The following is an 18,530-nucleotide window of genomic DNA, read 5'->3' as shown; positions in this document are numbered from 1 at the left end:
CCCCAATTCAACCTTCACAGCCCTCCTGATTGTTCCCTCATCCACGTCAAACTTGTTAGAGTGGTGATTCACGTATTTTGTGGGATCTTCTTCTTCAGGGCCCCCAGAAACTCATAATCCCTTTTTAAGTTGTGTCCCCCACTTCCTTCTTTCCTGGACAGATCTTTTCCATCCTTTTTCATCTTGGTCACCTTGAAAATGAGGCTCCTGAATTACTTCACAATGTCCATAATCTCTGCTACCTCAATTTTGGCATTCAGAAGGTCTGATATCGTCTGCCTTTTTGCTTCTTGCTCACTCATGATGAAAGATTTGAGAAATATTTATTATTATTTACTTATACAAAAAGGACAGGAGATTCAGAATATGCAGGAACAAATCACAAAATTACATAATTAGCATTTATTAACCGTCCCCGTTTTGCTTCCGAACCCTTTAGAAGTTTCGAATCATAGAATAAAATAAGTTGTCACACTTATTCTGAATTAAATATTCAAAATTCTTTAACCATAAAATGGTTTTTTTTATTGACAAATAACCTATTTAGATGTGTACTGATGTAACATCAATATCTACGATCATCATACGAATATCTACTCACACTTGCCAATAAGATTGTTGTAGTTTGAGACATTTTTGTTGAATATTATATAACATATGAGTTTTGTTGGTATATTTTATATTTGAAACAACAAAAAATATTTAAGGGTTAATTGCGTAATATTAATCAGTAATAGCTGATAGGTCAGGTGTATTGTATTTTAATTTTATATATGTATATTGTAGCATATATAATTATTATTTGTAACATGTAAATATAATAATTTTATCTATTATCGTTTTGTTCCTACCCTTTTTGACCTTTTTAGTATGTAGAGGGACCAATAATGATTCACATTTTGTTTATTCGTTTAGCCCTCCATCCTTTCATTTAATTACTCCCCCCCCCCCCCACCCCAATTTGATAGGTGAAGACTTGGGCTATTTACCTCAACAAAGTTGTTCTTTTGTGATATTTTATAAAAAAATTAGTAAAAACAAATTCATTTTTCAAATTATACATTCTTTTCTATATTTAACAAATCCCCAGAGTTACTCTTAGTCTTTTATGGACTATTGATTAAATTATAGGTACATGTTGACATAGAAGAAGGAAATACTATCAACCAATATGCCAAAAACAAGGAACCCCAAATTAACATGACCACCCTAGCAATTCGAAAATGTATTGGAGGAGAGCAGCTTAGCTACCAAGACCTTTCATTAAATTAGCTTCGAGCAGCTACGAGGTGAAGGGAATTAAATCTAACCCCACTCTGTATCTAGCAATGATATAGACAGGAATTAACCCGACGTCGATGTTCAATTATACTCTTAGTTACTCTCCGTCACTCATAAGAAAACACATTTTTTGTTGCACTTTATAGTTTATACGCATAATATATTCCCTCCTCAAGAATAAAATAATAATGAGAACAGCTTTAAAAAATAAAAAAAACATATATTCAGGTAGGAAATACAACAAACCGGGCCCTCTTTCATTATAGCATTACATCTATGCTTATTGTTAGTGATGTTCAATGATGAAAATCCAATATAGAATGGGCGTGTTAAAAAAAAGAAATCAAAATCAACATGGTAACCCTCCCAACTTGAGGAATGCATAGAAGAAGATCAGATACAACCAGCTTGGACAAGAGAGGAAGAAGAAAATGATATAAACAAGGACATTTGCTAGAATTACTCCGATGTCCATCCCCAATTTTACTCTTATTCCTACAAGAACTTACAATTATACCTCCAAAACAAATCCTCAGGATTACGTTCCATCTTTTGCTTATTTAACACCTGCGTAGTAAACTTCTTTGTCTACTACATTCAATTATACTCAAAACCTAATTGAACATTCGTGGGGGTTCATTAAAGTCCCCTTTAGGATTTGTTACAAGTTATAATTATATGACTTTGTTGGACTCAGAGTAAAATTGAGGATCGGCTTTAGAGTAATTATTGCTAACGAACTTATTTATTTCCTTATCCCCCACCTTCATCGTCACAGGGGTTTGTAACTGATCTAATGAAACGTCATGACACCTAAGTTGCTCGCCTCCAAAACATTCTTCAAATTGTAATTAGTAGTCCAAAATACGCTTATGATTTACATTCCTAAGTGTGATTCACTCTACTAAAAGGAATCTTTTAATGAATGGATTCGGTTATAAGAATCAGTAGTTAATTACGATGAAAGAGCTCACATATATACTCAATAGATTATAATTAATAGAGCAAAGCAATTATTCGTAATTATTGCAACAATATTTACATCATGTTACAAATGTAAACTATGTCGCAGACAAAATTAGTTCATTTGGTAATTGCGCAATGATTCCTTAGTAGTAAAGTTATTGTGAATATCAATTAAACAATAAAAAAGATTAGGCATTCAGAAATAAGAAAATACATTATTATGTAATTATGTCATAGTACGAATAAAGTTATAAAAAGTTCTGAACAGGGGATCAATAATTATAAATAATATCATAACATAAATACAATGATAATCTTGGTTCTAGGACAATGTTTACTCGAATGAATTTGATCGGCGTATCTTTTATATAGCTGTGACGGTAAAAGGGTCGTGGCCAGTTTTGTTTTTTGTGGAGCACTATCTTCGGGGAAATACTTTTTAAAATGATCCATAAGAGGCATATAAAAAGGATGTACATTTATTCTTATTTAAATTTTGATGCAACTCAAAGTAATGTTAGTTTAAATTATATCCTTCTTTTTTGGAAATCATTTTACGACCCTTTTGTTCTGCCCCGCGACCCCCACTTTGGAAACTACTACCTAAAGAGACCCAAAAGAGTGTTGAGAACTAGGAAAACTTATTCGGCTCTTCGTAGCATGAATTAGACAGAAGCATAGATATAAAATATAAATTAAAGTACTTTATCTCTATGGATATAAGGTTCATCAGATTTCAGATGAAATAAATGATAATTATTATTAATAATAAAGGTTAGATAAATATTGGTGACAAGTGATGACGTCAAGAGAAGTCCGATACATCACTAATACCTACGTCATGAAGTTAAATCAATTATTTAACTAGGATAGGATGCTTGGTCGTATGGTTGCTATTTATTATAAAAGGGGGTAAAATGCTGGGGCGGGGGATAGATGGCTTGGGGAGTCAAAAATTAGGGGGGAAGGAGTTAATAAATATTATTTTATAAAGTACACTGGAATTTTTCTCCTTGAACTCCTTTGCGACTTTGTACACGGTGGCAGAGGACAAGTTGAGAAAGTCATTGATCTCTTTGGGCGTACCGCTGTACGGAGGGCCACAATGATCGCTGCACGATGGTCATACTTGGAGGACATTTTCAACTCTTTGTAAACAGAACTTATACAAAATTGTCTGCTGAATCTGATAAACTGATTTTAAAAGCTGTACGACAAAGAGTTCCCAAGAAAAAACGGTTTAAAAAAGTATTAACTGTAAACCGCACCCTGTATATATTGTATTATTAAGATGTGGATGTTGGGTAGAATATCATATGATAAATATTCCGACATCTATAATGTATATTGTCAATATAAATGTATTAGCGAGTATTTAATAAATACGTACAGTTCATATAAAAGACTGACTAAAAGATTGAGATCTACATTAAATATAAAGGACTTCAAATTGATTTCTCCCATTTAAGTAATGAAAAACCAGGATTTCTATTGGGATTGGTAAGTTTTTTTCTCTCCATAAATCGGCTTTTTGTATCATACCCACTCATTACTTCGTTTATTTTTCAAATTATGAGATAGCCATTGGTTAGATGTTTCCTTTTTTTTTAAAGAAAATTAAAATATACACTTTTTCTATCGCTTTTAATTATATGCGGTTGTGACCCTTCTTTCTTTGAGTTCGTGGACGACCCCTCAATGCAAAAGATCAGTGATATGAAGCCACTCATTCCGTGAATCCTCACTCTAGCCACCTAGGGATTTCCCTGCCTTCTCCTTTGCCCACAGAGAAGATACCGTTGGTCGGCGTGGTCTGACGAATTTCAGACGTACGTGTCTCTATTTGATGACCTTCTCCCCCGAACGTCAAACTGCACTCCTCCTTCACTGTACCAGTCTGGAGGTACAGCAATGGCGCAAGATCCTGGAAGTCCTCCCTGTAGGGGGAGAAGACTCGTATATAGCGCTACCTAGGATAATGGGCGACGCCTTTTCACCTATTTTTGTAAAGGTATTGCCCCTACGAAACCAGACGACTCCTGAGAGAACCCATAGACGATTTTGTCACTCGACTCCGTGTTCAAGCACGCTTTTTTAAATTGGTTTGTTCCTCATGCAACGACTCGTGCAAAGAAGATTCGATAGTGGGGTCAATTGTAAAGAATACGACTTCACCTAAACTGAGGGAGCTCTTGTTCCAGAAAAGATTCTCCAAGCTTGACGTAGTAGTTCAACTGTGACGTTTCCGAAGGTCCGAATCCCATCACCCCGAAGCCTCATAGGGAGACTATAAAATGTAAGTATTGCGGGTCGAAGCACCATCCTCTTAAATCCCAATGTTAGGCTATGAGAAAGACTTACTGCAAATGACCATTTTGCTCCTTGCTGCAAGAGAGGCAGAGTTATCAAAAACTCCCCCCTTAACAGCTCTCAAAGAGCCTTTGTCAAAGTAAAGATCGATGATCAATGGGTCCCCTTCTTATTCGATATGGGAACCAGCGTCAATATTATTCCTACTTGACTTGTGCCGGACAAAGCCAACCCTACATATGAGGGTCATATTGCCGTTTTTGGTGGCAGCAAAATTCATACCCGTGATGTTGCTTATGTTACACTCATTGCGAAGGGTTCTCGTCTCAAAACTCGTGTCTTCCTCATTACAGACTTCGAGTAGAACGTCCTCAGATTGCAGGCTTGTCTTGAACTTTGGCCTTTACTCCATCCATATGCCTTCATTCCTCTGTAACCAAGACCAACCTGGAGAGCCTGACCTCATGGGACTCAAAACTGAATTCAATCATTTGTTTCTTGACTCTGGAGCTTACACTGTCAATCATGCAAAAGCAAGAATCCACATAAAGGACGAGGCAAAACCTCCCTATTTACGTACCCGTTACGTAACTTTTAGACATGGTCAAACGTGGCACACTCGAGAAAATCGAATCCTATGAATGGGCATCACCTATAGTCAATGTGCTCAAACCTCACGGAAACATTCGCATTTGTGCAGACTATATCCACACCATCTCATCGGTCATCAACAAACATATCCAACCCTTGCCTCAACCAGACGAACTGTCCGGAGATCTTGCCGGATAAGAGTTATTTACTATGATAGATTTTATGCTTGCTTTGAACAATACAAGCTCGATGATCGTTCCAACGACCTCCTTACCATAAACACTACCTTGAGCCTCATAAGATATAGTGTACTCCCCTATGGTCTGTCTTCTGCCCCAGCGATCGTTAAAGCCGCCCAGAAGAAACTCTATGAGGGTATACCCAATGTCAAAATTTACATCAATGATCTTCTCATATATAAAAAAACAATTCCTGAACACGTCTCTATTCTTCGGTTGGATTACAAACGAATCAGTGCGACTAGATCGCACCTGAAGAAAAGCAAGTTTTTCTTCGCTTAACTACCTGGGATTCAAAGTATCTGAGGGAGTCAAGCCAATTCATTCAGAACTTGTACCACCCATCCTTGAGTTCCTAATTTTGACGATCTCCTCCCAGGTTAAACCTTTCCTCGGATTCGTCCAGTTCTACGGCCAATTCATTAAAGATCTCTCATGGATCGCCGCTACTCAAATTAAACTTAGAAGGCAAAACGTGGACTTTACGTGGATAGATGAGGCTAAGGTGAGTTTGAGTAAAATCAAAAAATATTAACTAATCCTCCTATTCTTGCCCACTATAATCCCGCTTCGCCCTTGTTCCTCTTAACTGAAGCATCACATATTAGGGTCGGAGCAGTCTTGTCCCATCTGGTGAATGGAAAGGAACACCCTATTGTCTATGCATCCCGGTAGCTGGGTAGTGCCGGGAAGAACTACACACAAATTGATAGAGAAGCCACTGACATAATATTCACCTATTGCACTTTGAGCGTTACCTCCTCTCCCGAACTTTCTCCATAAAAATAGACTTCAGGCATCTCCAGTTTATTCTTAACCTGAGAAAGACCTTCCTACTGTGGTCACGACCCGTCTCTCCCGTTACCTTCTTCGCCTTTCGATTTTAACATCGTTCATGTCAAAGGGATTCACAGCCTACACACAGACGCTCTTTCCCAAAGTCCACTGGACGACCCTGAACCATTCATAATTCCTGATTCTAATGATGAGTTAATGTGCCTACCCATATCTTCTGCTTGTTCAAGTGACAATGAACTCCTAGCAGCTGTGAAAAAGGATGCATCTCTTTGCCTTGCCATTGAAGCAGCAAGAACAAGTGACTGGTCCAAGGTAACAGAAGATTAATACAACAAGAAACGTCAAGCCTTGTCATTGAAAAATGAATTGCTATTTTGGGAAATCCGACTTACTCTAACTTCTTCTCTCCGACGCAAGTATCTCGACGAACTACATTTATCGCATTGAGAAATCGTCAAAATAAAACCTGTTGTGCAATGTAAGCTATGGTGACTACCATAGATAATGAAATTAGTCATTTTGTAGTGGCCTGTAAAACACGTCAAAGCCACACCCCATCTCCTCCTTCTAAATTCACCTCCTTCTCCCCCAAAAAAAAAAAAAAAAAAATAATAATAATAATATATATTTGGGAACGCCTTCATATTGATTATATGAAAGCCGGGAAACAGGATATTATCATACTAATATATGTAGGTTCAAACTGGATTGAGGCCAACCCAATGTCCGGCACTCAACCAAAAGCACCCTCGCCCAGCTTTTGCACTGGTTCACTAGATGAGGATTTCTGCTACAAATACATTCTATCAATGGCTCCCAATTCTCACTCTTCAGGGGAAAAATCTCGCAATGGGGGTGAAGGTTTCCTTCTCTCCGCCATACCATATCAAATCTAACGGGCAGGCCGAAAGAGCGTTGAGGATCGTTAAAGATCTTATGCAGAACAATACTAGAGCCTCACTTTAAGAACTCCTCTTCACATACAGTTCTACTCCTCTGTAGTGTAGCAACTCACCTGCACAAGTCATATCTTCAATGTCAATGCCTACCAGTCTAGATGGATACCTCCATACCAATACTTCAGCTCCTAAAGAGACTATTAAGGGAAAATCTTATGTATGATGCAAGAGTTATAACACTCGTATGCCGAAATGGGTCCCTGGCACTACGATCCAGAAAATGGGAACAACTACATGAAGTGTAATTATTAACAGGCATATTAAAACACATCAATCAACTCCGACCTCATCGGATTGTTGATGGGGTGGTGTTACGGATTTACGTCATGATTCCTTGTCATTGCATGTATTCCTTTTCCGTCTTTTCCGCTTTTATAAATAAACACTGTTCTCCTATCTCCACCTTATTCCTTTCTATAACGAGTATGGGTTCCTAACTCCTTGTTTGCCATAATACGATATACCCTCTCAGGTATATTATTATTAGTTTATAAACACCACACTTAAACCATTCCATCGTTAGGCCAAATAATCTCTTAACATCAAGAGCCATGGACGAAATAATAGCCTTGATGATAGCTATAGACTTTCAGCCCTACTTCATAGTTGAAGACTCTGGGTTTAGAAGATTTAAAAAGATGGTAAATCCCAAACCTGTTTTGCCTAGCAGAAAACTCTTTCAGACTCAATTGGTCCTTATTTATACAGGAAACTCCTAGAGAAAATGAGGAAAATAATAAAAAAGCTGAAGCGGTTTGTTTAATTACAGATTGCTGGACTTCCGGAACTACAATATCATTTATATCTCTTATATTCTATTTCATTGATGAATACAAAAAGGTTTATGTTCCTTTGGAATGCATTGAGATGAAAGGGAGACATAAAACTTATAATCTGTCAGAACAGCTCCTTAAAGATACAAAGACAATGAAGAATTGAAGAAAAAGTTGCAACCGACCACGCAGCCAATATAAAAATAGCTATTCTAATCATTGGCTGGTCACATTTGTTCTGCTTAGCCCATACTTTGAACCTCATAGTTATCCAATGACTTGAATTTTATTGAATAATTTTTCGCAATATTTGCAAAAATGAATTAGTTATTGAGGCTTATTTTTTCGACCTTATTCAACATTACTGTTTGTTTTTTTTTTAAGAATTTTTTTTGATAGGTTTGTGTTCCTCTATAAAATTCCAATAAGTGTTTTTTGTTTGTTTTATGCAAAATTAGTGCTTTTTTTTGAAATTTTCTTCACAAATTTAGATTTTACAATTTATTGACAAAAATAAAAAATGTACTTGTCATCTAAACAATTTTTTTCATACATCTAAGTTGGTATATTATTCTTATTCTTAAAATAATAAAAGTAAATGTTCACATACCGTTAGTTATCAAAAGAAATCATACTAACTTCAACTAGAAATGAACTTTGTTCATAAATAAAAGAAACTTATGTGGAAGTAAGATACGTTCATGTCTTTTAGCAATGATCAGGGATTCTTTTTACGTCGTCAGATATGTTTACACTAAATGTAGTAATATTCTAAAATCACTTTACTTTTAGTTGGGGGTATTATGATATTTATTTATAGGTAAAGTAATTGAGTATTTACTCTGTATGTTATTCAATATGCAGTGAAATTATACCAACAACTTACTAATCAGGTAACTGTTTCTCTACCTATAATCCTAAAATTGTCGATAAACTTTTCAACGTTGTGATGAAGAATTTTGCGGTTCTTACAGAAGATAAAATATTTGATATTATTAGTACAACAACAGAAACGTTGACTAACTTTATTCGACCTAACAGATTATTGTACTTCCAATATTAAATTTTCATTATTATATACGAAATAAAAACTATTTTTAAACTAATGTAAAAAAAAATATGCTAAATCAATATCGAAACTTATATAAATTAAGTTTTTATTTGTCTAGGTATAAAATGATATATTAAGTTAATAGGATAAATATAATTAAAAGTTGAGAATTAAAAGAGATCAAAGTGATAAGACTGCAGTCTTTTAAATTTTTTAAACCAATCAAACCCTTATTGACATTGTAATAGTTGATAATTAACAACAATATGGAAATAAAATTGTATAGCGATGTAACACACATATTTTTAATACATTTTAGGGTCAGAAATTCAATAAAACTAGATAATCGCTGAGAGACACATTTTTGATAAACAATAAAGTTTATGTCCTTTTATTTGTTAGTCCAATTTTGACATCAAATAGTTCACTATTTTCGTTAATATAAATAAAATAAGGGTTTTTGTTGTTGCCTATAAGAATTTTCAAAATGAGCCTAAATAATTAATGAGGGCACTAATATCTTGAAGGCTGCCTAATTTTTTTAATGTATGGTCACAAGGATTTCGCCAATTGTCATATCACGGAAGAGCTTAAGGAATGGATAAAAAAATTTCTCTCACACAGCTTGACACTCATGGCATTATCTAAGTCTTAAAGGTGCGGCAGAAATACTGTCTACAACACCAATAGGAATATTTAACTGCCTATAGGTGTTGTAGATACTGCTTGTTCCAAGAGAAATATCAATGAGATATTGTTCTGCCTGAAGACCAACCCCATAAAGTATGTGTTGACGCTGGCCAATAAGTATGGGATATCTCACGCTTCATGGGCCGACTTCTGGAATAAAATTTAGAGGAAACGTAAAGAAAGGGGACCCCAAGGCAGCTAGTAAGCTATACGGCCAAGGAGCCGCGTCTGGAAAAAACAAAAAATTAAGAATGGTGGATGCCACATTAAATAAACTTCCGTTCAAAAGATCCAGAGAGAGAGGTCATAAATAAGAATTTTTCATATACCTAACTTTTTAATTTGTTTTGTTTTTGAGTCATTAAAGTTTTTACATAAAGTCAACTGAATAAAGTGCCTAACCATGTATATTAGAGTTTGACATAATTTGGAAATTGATAATAATTATTATAAATAGCACCAGGGTGTTTAAAAGAATCAATTCACGTAAATTTAGGAACATTAATTTCCACTTGACCCTCATATCCATTGTCCTGAATTCCCTCTAATAACTTAATATAGTTCACATTAAGATTATGTTCCTTGGCTCCATTCACAATAACATTCTTATAAATTTTACTGGGTCTCTTGTCCTGTGAACCTTTATTACAGGACTCCTCCGTGAGCTGATACGTATACGCATCAATTGGATCGCTAGAATCTTCCAAATTAATCTGTAAATGAATTTCAAATGGAATGAACACAATTCTATGCATCTAATTGAAAAAATGTCTTACGCTTATGGACAATCGCCTATAAATAGAGCTTTCCACACCTTCTTGTTTATCTAAAGACTTTAAATCTTCATTTTTTAGTCTCCATAAAATCCCCCAAACTTCTCTCTTTGAATCTTCGCGAATTGTTGCAACGGCTCCCTTCCACTTCTACTTGACAATTTATTATAAATTAATTATAGTTATTAAATCAAGCCTAAAAATCTTAGGAATACTTGAGATTCATAGTCGAAATCCAGATAGTATCCTTTCAGAAGAGCATTTCCCACATAGCTGGCTGAATGATTCGATATCCTTATGCGCTGAGTAAGCATGTTGCTTCCAAAGGCAAAATATAGAAAATGTCCAGGAATAGGCTTCATGATTCACTCTTGTCCTTAGTTATACTATATTAATATTAATATTATATATAATTATTTAGTGTCTAAAGAAATCAGTAAGGATATTTAATACATAAATGAGTTAAAATTATTTATAGGCCAAAACTATGAGAAACAGGTTTTTGTACTAGAGGGTATTCAGTATTACTAATAATTATTTACGGACTGTATATTCGAGCTGTCAAAAAAGATGTGTGGTGCGTTAACATAAAAACAATTATGAATAAAAATCAAGTATTGTTATACTTAATATACAGATGAGGTCCAATATTTCATAGACATATTTGAGTCAATTATTGGCTTATTATTCAAATTTCTGGGATGAGTTAAGATACCCAAGAATTCTAGCTATAGTTTATTAACTTTATTTAATTTAAGGTCCATATTGTCCATTTTAATATAAAATATGTCAACTCCACATTATTTTATTGTGACGATCTATTTTGGCTACTTTCAGTCAAACTTGTAGAACACCCAAAAGGCTAATAAGAATAGTTTGTTAATAGATATTGACGATTATTCTTTTAGGAAAACAAATTTAATCCAGACTCATTTGGGATGAAAACCATTCTAGCTTGCTTTTGAATTGAAATATTATACAACTTACTATTTGGAAGTAATTGAAACCAGGACAACTACACCTTGTTTACTAAGTTGAGGTTTTGTTGTTTTTAATTGAGATCCTACGATAAATTGGACACCAATATATATTGTTTACATGTTGCGATTTTGTACAAGTTGTAACTTGTATAAGAAAATTGTACAAGTTGAAACCAAAAAATGAAAGAATTACAGCATTTGGGATGAGGACAATGCAATGATTAAATATTCCATGGATGGGCAATATATTGTGTAATGGTGTAATTTTTGACTATTTTAATACAAATAATTAAAATATCACTCATAATTATGAATACATAATAATCAAGTAATTTTAATAGATCAAAATGTAATGATGGTATCCATTCATAGTTGATAATTAGAACGACCAAAATTGTAATGAATTAATGCATTTTAAGACGAAGAAATTGCAACTGGTACAATTGTGCTATACAAGTTATAACTTATACAGACGTCAACATTGTGCACAACATGTATATAATATATCATTTCTTCTTCGTCAGTCAATACTCATTAAATGCTGCCCCAATTGATATAATTATATTGTATGTATATATATATGCAATGAATATGACATTCTTATTATAAATACATAATCACAACAAATGATGTGATGATGTATTAGTATTGATATTAAAAATGTAAGTAACCTTGAAGTCCACTTTCCGCAACAATAAAATAAAAGATAGATGACTTTATATAAGTAAAAGAATATATAATCTTTATATCACCACATTTCTTAGGTACATAAAATATATGCGAATAAAAAAATATAAGACATAACAGGAGGATAGTTTTGTAAGGAGCGACAAAAAATATACAAGGCACATGCAGAGCAACGGTCAGGTCTATTGCCCCATTTTTGGATCAAATACTCCACTGAAATACTCATTTAAAATATAATTTACGAGACTTGAATAGTTAATACAAAACAATAACTCCGAGGGGACTAAATTTTAGTCCCCAACGTCGGAGTCTCTATCACCAAAAATATATAAAATTTCGAAAGAAATGGCTAAAAGCCCTGTTCCCAATAGATCTCCCAGTGCAGTTAAGTACGGTATGGCAGAGTTGTCTGGATCCACTTTGCGTTTCCACATCCAATTAATGAGCCATTGTGCAGTATGAAGAAGGATAAAGATTTGGATTATAGATGCAGATAAGTATGCAAGAAGAAACATAATTGTTGGACTTGTGTGACCCGCTTGAAGCAAAGAAATTGTGTAAGTAAAAATTAATTGTCCTGGAACCATAATTGAAATAAGTATTTTAGCCGTGACGGCATGCGTAGATTTCGATTCATTAAAAATTGAGAATGGATTTAAGCATATTTTTTCGGGTTCATTCGAGTCTTTTTTATTGGGTAAAATTCCTAGACCAGGAGTTTTTGTGTGAAGGTACGTAGAAATCCGTGAGGCTTGGACGGCAACCAAGTTTCCTCCAACACCGTTCATAACGGGTTGATACACTGCTATTCCTTGATACCTCATAACAGCAAAATCCAATATAACACCTCCAATACTACTTATGATCATAGCCATAAGTACAGGAGTCCACCCCGTGGTTAAAACAATTGAGGTGTATTTATTTCTATATGCGATCCATGCCGCAATGGGGATGACAGCCAAATAAAAAGTAATGATAACTGGGGCCAACCATTTGTCCTTATCAAGATCGTCATAGAGTAGCTGTGCAATCCATGAGAGAAGAGCTAGAGTAGTTAAATCCCCCAAGGAAGCAGCAATCGGAGTGGCAATATTATCTGGGTTAAGTTTAAAGCGTGTGGAAATCAGTATGACGGCAATCATGACCAATCCAAGGACTAATGAGGCTACAGATGCTGTTAAAACAGAGGATGCACAGAGTAAAAGTCCATGGTATAGTTCATCTACTACTTGATTATCTGTTCTTCTCATAAGTCCCATCACAATCGCAAAGGCAGATGCTAAGAATCCAACTGCAATCCCTTGGCATTGCACTAGAGCTAAATTCCCAATGACCAAGGACCAAACGTTTTTCTTATCATCCATGTGTCCCAAATGGGCATGTGTAGAGAGACGGGAAGCCAGAGTCATTTCCAAATTACCTGAAATATACATCATACATTAAAATACAAACTAAAATTTGTGGATCAACCATAATTAATCATCAAAAACAAGGAATTACCTTTTAATCCCAAGAGAGCAGGCACAAGGATAAATATCTCAGAAACATTAACAAAAACTTCCCAATGCTGAACAGAGTCCAAAACAAGTCCAGCCCCTACCATTCCAAAACCAGCGAGAATAAAGGGAATAAATATTTGAAACGTAATCCATAGAGCCGTCTCATTATCTTCCTTTGGCTTAGTTGTAGGATCCAGGACAAGGACGTTTTCATCACTTTCATCCGCATCAAGAGTGATAAATTCGTCATCGTCCTCGTCTTCCTGTCGAAGAAGCTGAAATCCCTCAATTTTGGCTTCTTTTGATTGCGTATGACCCATTTTAGTAGAACGTTGACGGAGTTTACTATTATTAGTTATTATTGAATCCATGATCATTATTATAATTACAGCAAGAAACCACAGTGGAAACAAGTCCTTGAGCGCCTAAATACTTGTCATCACTTCTTGCTGATGTTTTCATGAAGCAGGCGAAGAATTGCGGCATTTTGCAACGTCTAGAGAATAATATTATAATAACAAATAAATCAATCGTTAAATGAAAAGCATTAGATAAAGTATAAATAAATAATAATAAATCCATTAAAAAGTTGGGAGTTGAATTGTGCACAACTTTTCAATTAAAGAAATTAAATTTCGTTAAAACTCGCAGTATATTTAAAAAAATAGTCTTTCAAAATATAAAAAATGGACCTAGGTAAATGTCAAATGATGACATATGATTCACAAATTACAATGCAATGAAGCCCCAATCCTTCCAACATTCCTTTACCTTCTTAAAAGTTCGCCAAAACACTATCCATTTACTCCGTAACTCCAAAAAAAGTGAAGTGAAATAGTATTTATTTCTAAAGTGATTGGAGATCAGGGAAAAGACAAAGAGAGAGAATTGTCCTTGGGATAAATTTCGACGTAACGAGAAAAAAAAGTGTTTTGTACCTAGCTGTGTCTACTAAGAACCAAAAATGACGTAATTGTGTTGAAATTGAGATTGGCCTCTTTTATTTAGCTTGTCACTTTCTGTTGTTGTTGGGTGAACTTTTCATCCGTGGCTATGATTTTCATCCAATGAAAGGCAAGCAACCCGTGACGTCATTGAATCAACCACGAGAATAATCATTTTAATAATACGTACTGATAAGAAATAAAAATGTATATTCTATGGGCTGCCTATTTATAAACCCTAATTCGCTATATTTATCACCAATCACCTTCAGATCCTCCGATAATACTAATATAATATGCTACTAACGAGGAGCAAATAATGTTGTACGAAGTGAGGGGACTTTACTTCAAATAAAATTCGCCCACTTTTGTAATATTTTATCAATATTACTATGAATCATTATTTTTGTCGTAGTAAAAAAAAGGTTATGACGCGACAAAAGCTCCAAATTAGAAGATTTACGACTACATTTTAACCTTTTACCTCATGTTATATTACATCAAAGGTTACGTGATTATTATAATATAACTAATTATGACTTGAAAATTGTCCCGTGTGACAATGTTAATTGAACATTATCGAGGTTTAATCGCTTTTTCGGAATTGTAAGATTTATACGTTATTATTAGACGAGTATATGTTGTGTACAAGTTGAAACTTGCATAAGCAAGTTGTACAAGAGCCAATTTTTGGTCTTAAAAATCCATTATTTAATTACAATGTGGGTCCTTTTAATTAACAACTACACATTGATAGTAGTGTTGAGACTCGGTCCAGTACCGAGTTTTTTATTCAATTCGGTCTTATGCAATTTTTTCTGGAGCAATTTTTTTTTTCGGTCTCACTTTGTAGACCAATTTTAATTCGATCTCACTTTATAGACCGATTTTTTACGCATATATTATGAGAGACCATTTTTTTTTCTAGATCAACCGTCATTCATTTTTTTTACAAAAATCTCAAAAGTACACGATAATTTCTTGAACAAATACTGTATATATAAATATAAGAGACGGTGGGATCAAAATTAATCAGAGCTATCTCTGTTTTAACTTCGTATAACGTCATTGTACTTGAAAAAAACATACTGTACCACATAATGCTTATATAAAGCGTGTTCAAGGGATGTCACAATTTTGATATAGTCTATTTGGGGACCAAACAACTATGTTTTGTAACAATCCAAACCCTTTTTCATTAATATTAGATAAAATATTGAACTTTCGAATTTTAAAAGTGGGCCAACAAATAATAGGACTTAAACCTTACCATATAAAAACAATTGTAGCTCAATCGTTTAGTTTTATTGTTTCTCGTACACTAAAATGTATTAAAAATATGTCATGGTATCGTTGTAACATCTTATTTCAATATTCTAGATAAAAACTACAACAATAGAAAGAACAAGATATCTGAAAAGTAACTATACTACTTTTCTCGTCCCCAAAAAATCAATCAAAAATATATATAAATAATTTTAAAAATCTGACTATTTTCAAGGATTTTTAGGATATAATACTACAATTATACTCAAACATCACTTTTTATCATTGGAAATCATGTAGTATTCAATGCAGATATTGAGTCTTTCTTCACTCTTAAAACCAAATTATGGAATTAAATCAAGATTTATTGGAAATTTGTCCATTTTATGTAGTAAAAATATCAACTTTGAGTCCCCAAAATTGCGTCTCCTTCAATTACAATACACCTTAAGACGTCAGTGAAAATGTCCTATTTTAGTCATTTCTATTAAAATAGCCATAATGACACCACTAATATATTGATCATCCATGGAATATTTAATTATTGCATGAACCTCATCCCAATAACTACTTCATTTAAAATCATTCATCTATTTTTTAGTTGCAAATTTTCTTATTTGTACATAACATATATGGCTCACAATTGTTTTAATGTCTATTTTTATCAAAATTAATTTGTAAAATCCTTTACAGCAAGCACTTGTTAGTATATTTATGAATCCTTATCTAATGTTACTTATAAAGAATATAATACCTAGTCCTCAATATAAAACGATAAGCAATTACATGTTGCCTTGGTATAAATGTGCAATGTTGATCAAATATTAATAAATATAAAAAGTCAAATTGTCTAATTACATACGAATAATAAATAACCGGTTCAATAAATCAATTGAATACATCTACTTTGAACAAATAATGTCATCGCTTATAATAACTAACATAATATGGGGGGGATACATTATAATGATCAACGATTAATTGATAATAATATAATCTTTTATGATTAATTATGTGACAAATTTCATGAGATTGATGAGTAGTGTTGGGCAGGAGCGTTGCTAGCTTTCATTACACAGGAAACACTCATTTTGTACAAATTATGAATAAGTTATAAGGCTCTTAAAAAAGAGTGTCGTTTGTCATCCTTTTTCATCCTAAAAATGGAAATATATCGAGTTCAGAAGAAGATACATAATCAATAAAGAACACTTTTACATAAGATTTATTACTCCTAATTTTAATTTGGGGATTGTTTTCAGGGTAAATAATGACACTGAACGATAATAGTCCCGAATTACTATAATCCTAGATATTTTATAATTCAGATACTGAGACAAAAGCTGAGATCAGGTTTGGATTCTGCACTCAAAGATAAATTCTTTTTTTGGCTGGAATTCCTTTGTACAAAATGAGAGCTCCCCTCTGTAATGAAAGCTAGCAATCCTCCTGCCCATCACTACTTCATCAATCTCATGAAATTTGTCACATAATTAATCATCAAAGGTAAAAATCCAGTTTGGGATGGGCCTGTTTAAAAAAAAAACCACCGAAAATCAACATGGTAACCCTAACAATTTGATTAATAATCATAAATGATGGTCTTATCATCAATTGGTCGTCTTAATGGCATCGGAGGCCCAAAAAAAAATATCAGTGGAACATGCTTGATTATTTTATACGTCTACTCGCTAAATTTCAGACTGATCAGTCCTACCATTTTAGATTCCATATGTGATAATAACAAAAAAAAAGACTTATCAATATTTATACGATATTATTTAAAAAAAAAATAAAAATGGGCACCTAGAAATCTTTTAGAGGGGATGGTGTGTAATATTAGTTATTTAAATAATAATTAACCTATTTTACATTATTCCGTAGAAAATCAATTTAGTTAGTTACATAATACATATAATATTACTTTACTTTATATCACTTATTGTTTCGTTTTTTCCCCCCTTAAGAGATGAGCAATTCTATAATCCATTCTTGTGGTTTCTTACATTGAATAATGATTAAATTACTATTTGTATATTAGTATTAATATACAGTGATACCCTTCAAAAACTAATTTCTACCAATGTTAATAGAAATACATTTCTATTAACCTTGATTTCTACAACATTTTCTGTATTCTCCTATTTTTAAATCATCGAGGATTTTTGGTTTTGATTCCTCTAAACAAAACTAGAAAATATAATTTTCTAGTCTCTATTAATTATGAAATAGCAGTTTTTAGCTTTGTATCGCTGAATTTACAATCCCAACAGGATTATTCACTAATAATTTCAAAACTATTCATTCTCTGGTTCAGGAAAGTTCATAATTTAGTATTTACACAAATAATGGAACATATTAATAGTCTCTTAAATGTGTTGATCGTCCTCTGATCAGAAAAGGTTTTTTATTAATAACTTAACTAATGTCAGATTATATGAAGTAGTATATAATAAGTTATTACATATTATTCAATTAAAAAGTAATTTTGTTATATTACTTCTTTAGTAGAGTAATATTTTTATGCGATTAGTAACTAGAAAATTGATTTCATTACACTAACATATACTAACTAACTCGTTACTATTCAACACTGACTATTAGTGTTAATGAAAAAAAAATTATAATTGAGAATGTATGGGTAAAATCTATTATTAAAATAACACTTGAGGATTGTTAGTAGTTCTGTAAATCGTAAGCATTTTCGGTATGTAAAAAGAATG

At 33.4% G+C, this 18,530-nt stretch overlaps 2 protein-coding genes across 6 annotated transcripts; both read right to left on the bottom strand.

The window, feature by feature from the left end:
* Nucleotides 1-9,325: 9,325 nt before the first annotated feature.
* On the bottom strand, nt 9,326-11,549 carry LOC121125869 (gamma-glutamylcyclotransferase). 4 transcript variants are annotated; one of them, XM_040721120.2, is made up of 4 exons: nt 11,419-11,549; nt 10,647-10,817; nt 10,435-10,581; nt 9,326-10,371 (listed from the first exon to the last, which is right to left on the bottom strand). In XM_040721120.2, the coding sequence occupies exons 2-4, from the start codon at nt 10,791-10,793 to the stop codon at nt 10,141-10,143; spliced, it is 525 nt and encodes a 174-aa protein (XP_040577054.1). In that variant the 5' UTR covers nt 10,794-10,817; nt 11,419-11,549; the 3' UTR covers nt 9,326-10,140. The 4 variants fall into 4 exon arrangements, with proteins under 4 accessions (XP_040577054.1, XP_071747706.1, XP_071747705.1 ...); XM_071891605.1 differs by having other exon boundaries at nt 11,175-11,429; XM_071891604.1 differs by lacking the exon at nt 11,419-11,549 and adding an exon at nt 11,058-11,243.
* Nucleotides 11,550-12,132: 583 nt separating this feature from the next.
* On the bottom strand, nt 12,133-14,940 carry LOC121125867 (solute carrier family 41 member 1). Of its 2 annotated transcripts, none has more exons than XM_040721118.2 (3): nt 14,369-14,940; nt 13,599-14,093; nt 12,133-13,518 (listed from the first exon to the last, which is right to left on the bottom strand). In XM_040721118.2, exons 2-3 carry the CDS (start codon nt 13,972-13,974, stop codon nt 12,389-12,391), a joined length of 1,506 nt encoding a protein of 501 aa, XP_040577052.1. In that variant the 5' UTR covers nt 13,975-14,093; nt 14,369-14,940; the 3' UTR covers nt 12,133-12,388. The 2 variants fall into 2 exon arrangements, with proteins under 2 accessions (XP_040577052.1, XP_040577053.1); XM_040721119.2 differs by having other exon boundaries at nt 14,536-14,890.
* Nucleotides 14,941-18,530: the final 3,590 nt, after the last annotated feature.

Source organism: Lepeophtheirus salmonis, chromosome 11, assembly GCF_016086655.4.
Source record: "Lepeophtheirus salmonis chromosome 11, UVic_Lsal_1.4, whole genome shotgun sequence".
NCBI lineage: Eukaryota > Metazoa > Arthropoda > Copepoda > Siphonostomatoida > Caligidae > Lepeophtheirus > Lepeophtheirus salmonis.
This window is presented reverse-complemented; position numbering and strand designations above follow the sequence as displayed.

What these genes read in the sequence shown, in the direction of transcription:
- LOC121125869 (XM_040721120.2), bottom strand. Translation starts at nt 10,793, where the DNA reads ATGAAGCCTATTCCTGGACATTTTCTATATTTTGCCTTTGGAAGCAAC. An exon ending in ATTTCGACTATGAATCTCAA is followed by an intron (nt 10,582 to 10,646) that starts GTATTCCTAAGA and finishes ATTGTCAAGTAG; the next exon opens with AAGTGGAAGGGAGCCGTTGC. An exon ending in ATAGGCGATTGTCCATAAGC is followed by an intron (nt 10,372 to 10,434) that starts GTAAGACATTTT and finishes ATTCATTTACAG; the next exon opens with ATTAATTTGGAAGATTCTAG.
- LOC121125867 (XM_040721118.2), bottom strand. Translation starts at nt 13,974, where the DNA reads ATGATCATGGATTCAATAATAACTAATAATAGTAAACTCCGTCAACGT. An exon ending in TGCTCTCTTGGGATTAAAAG is followed by an intron (nt 13,519 to 13,598) that starts GTAATTCCTTGT and finishes TGTATATTTCAG; the next exon opens with GTAATTTGGAAATGACTCTG.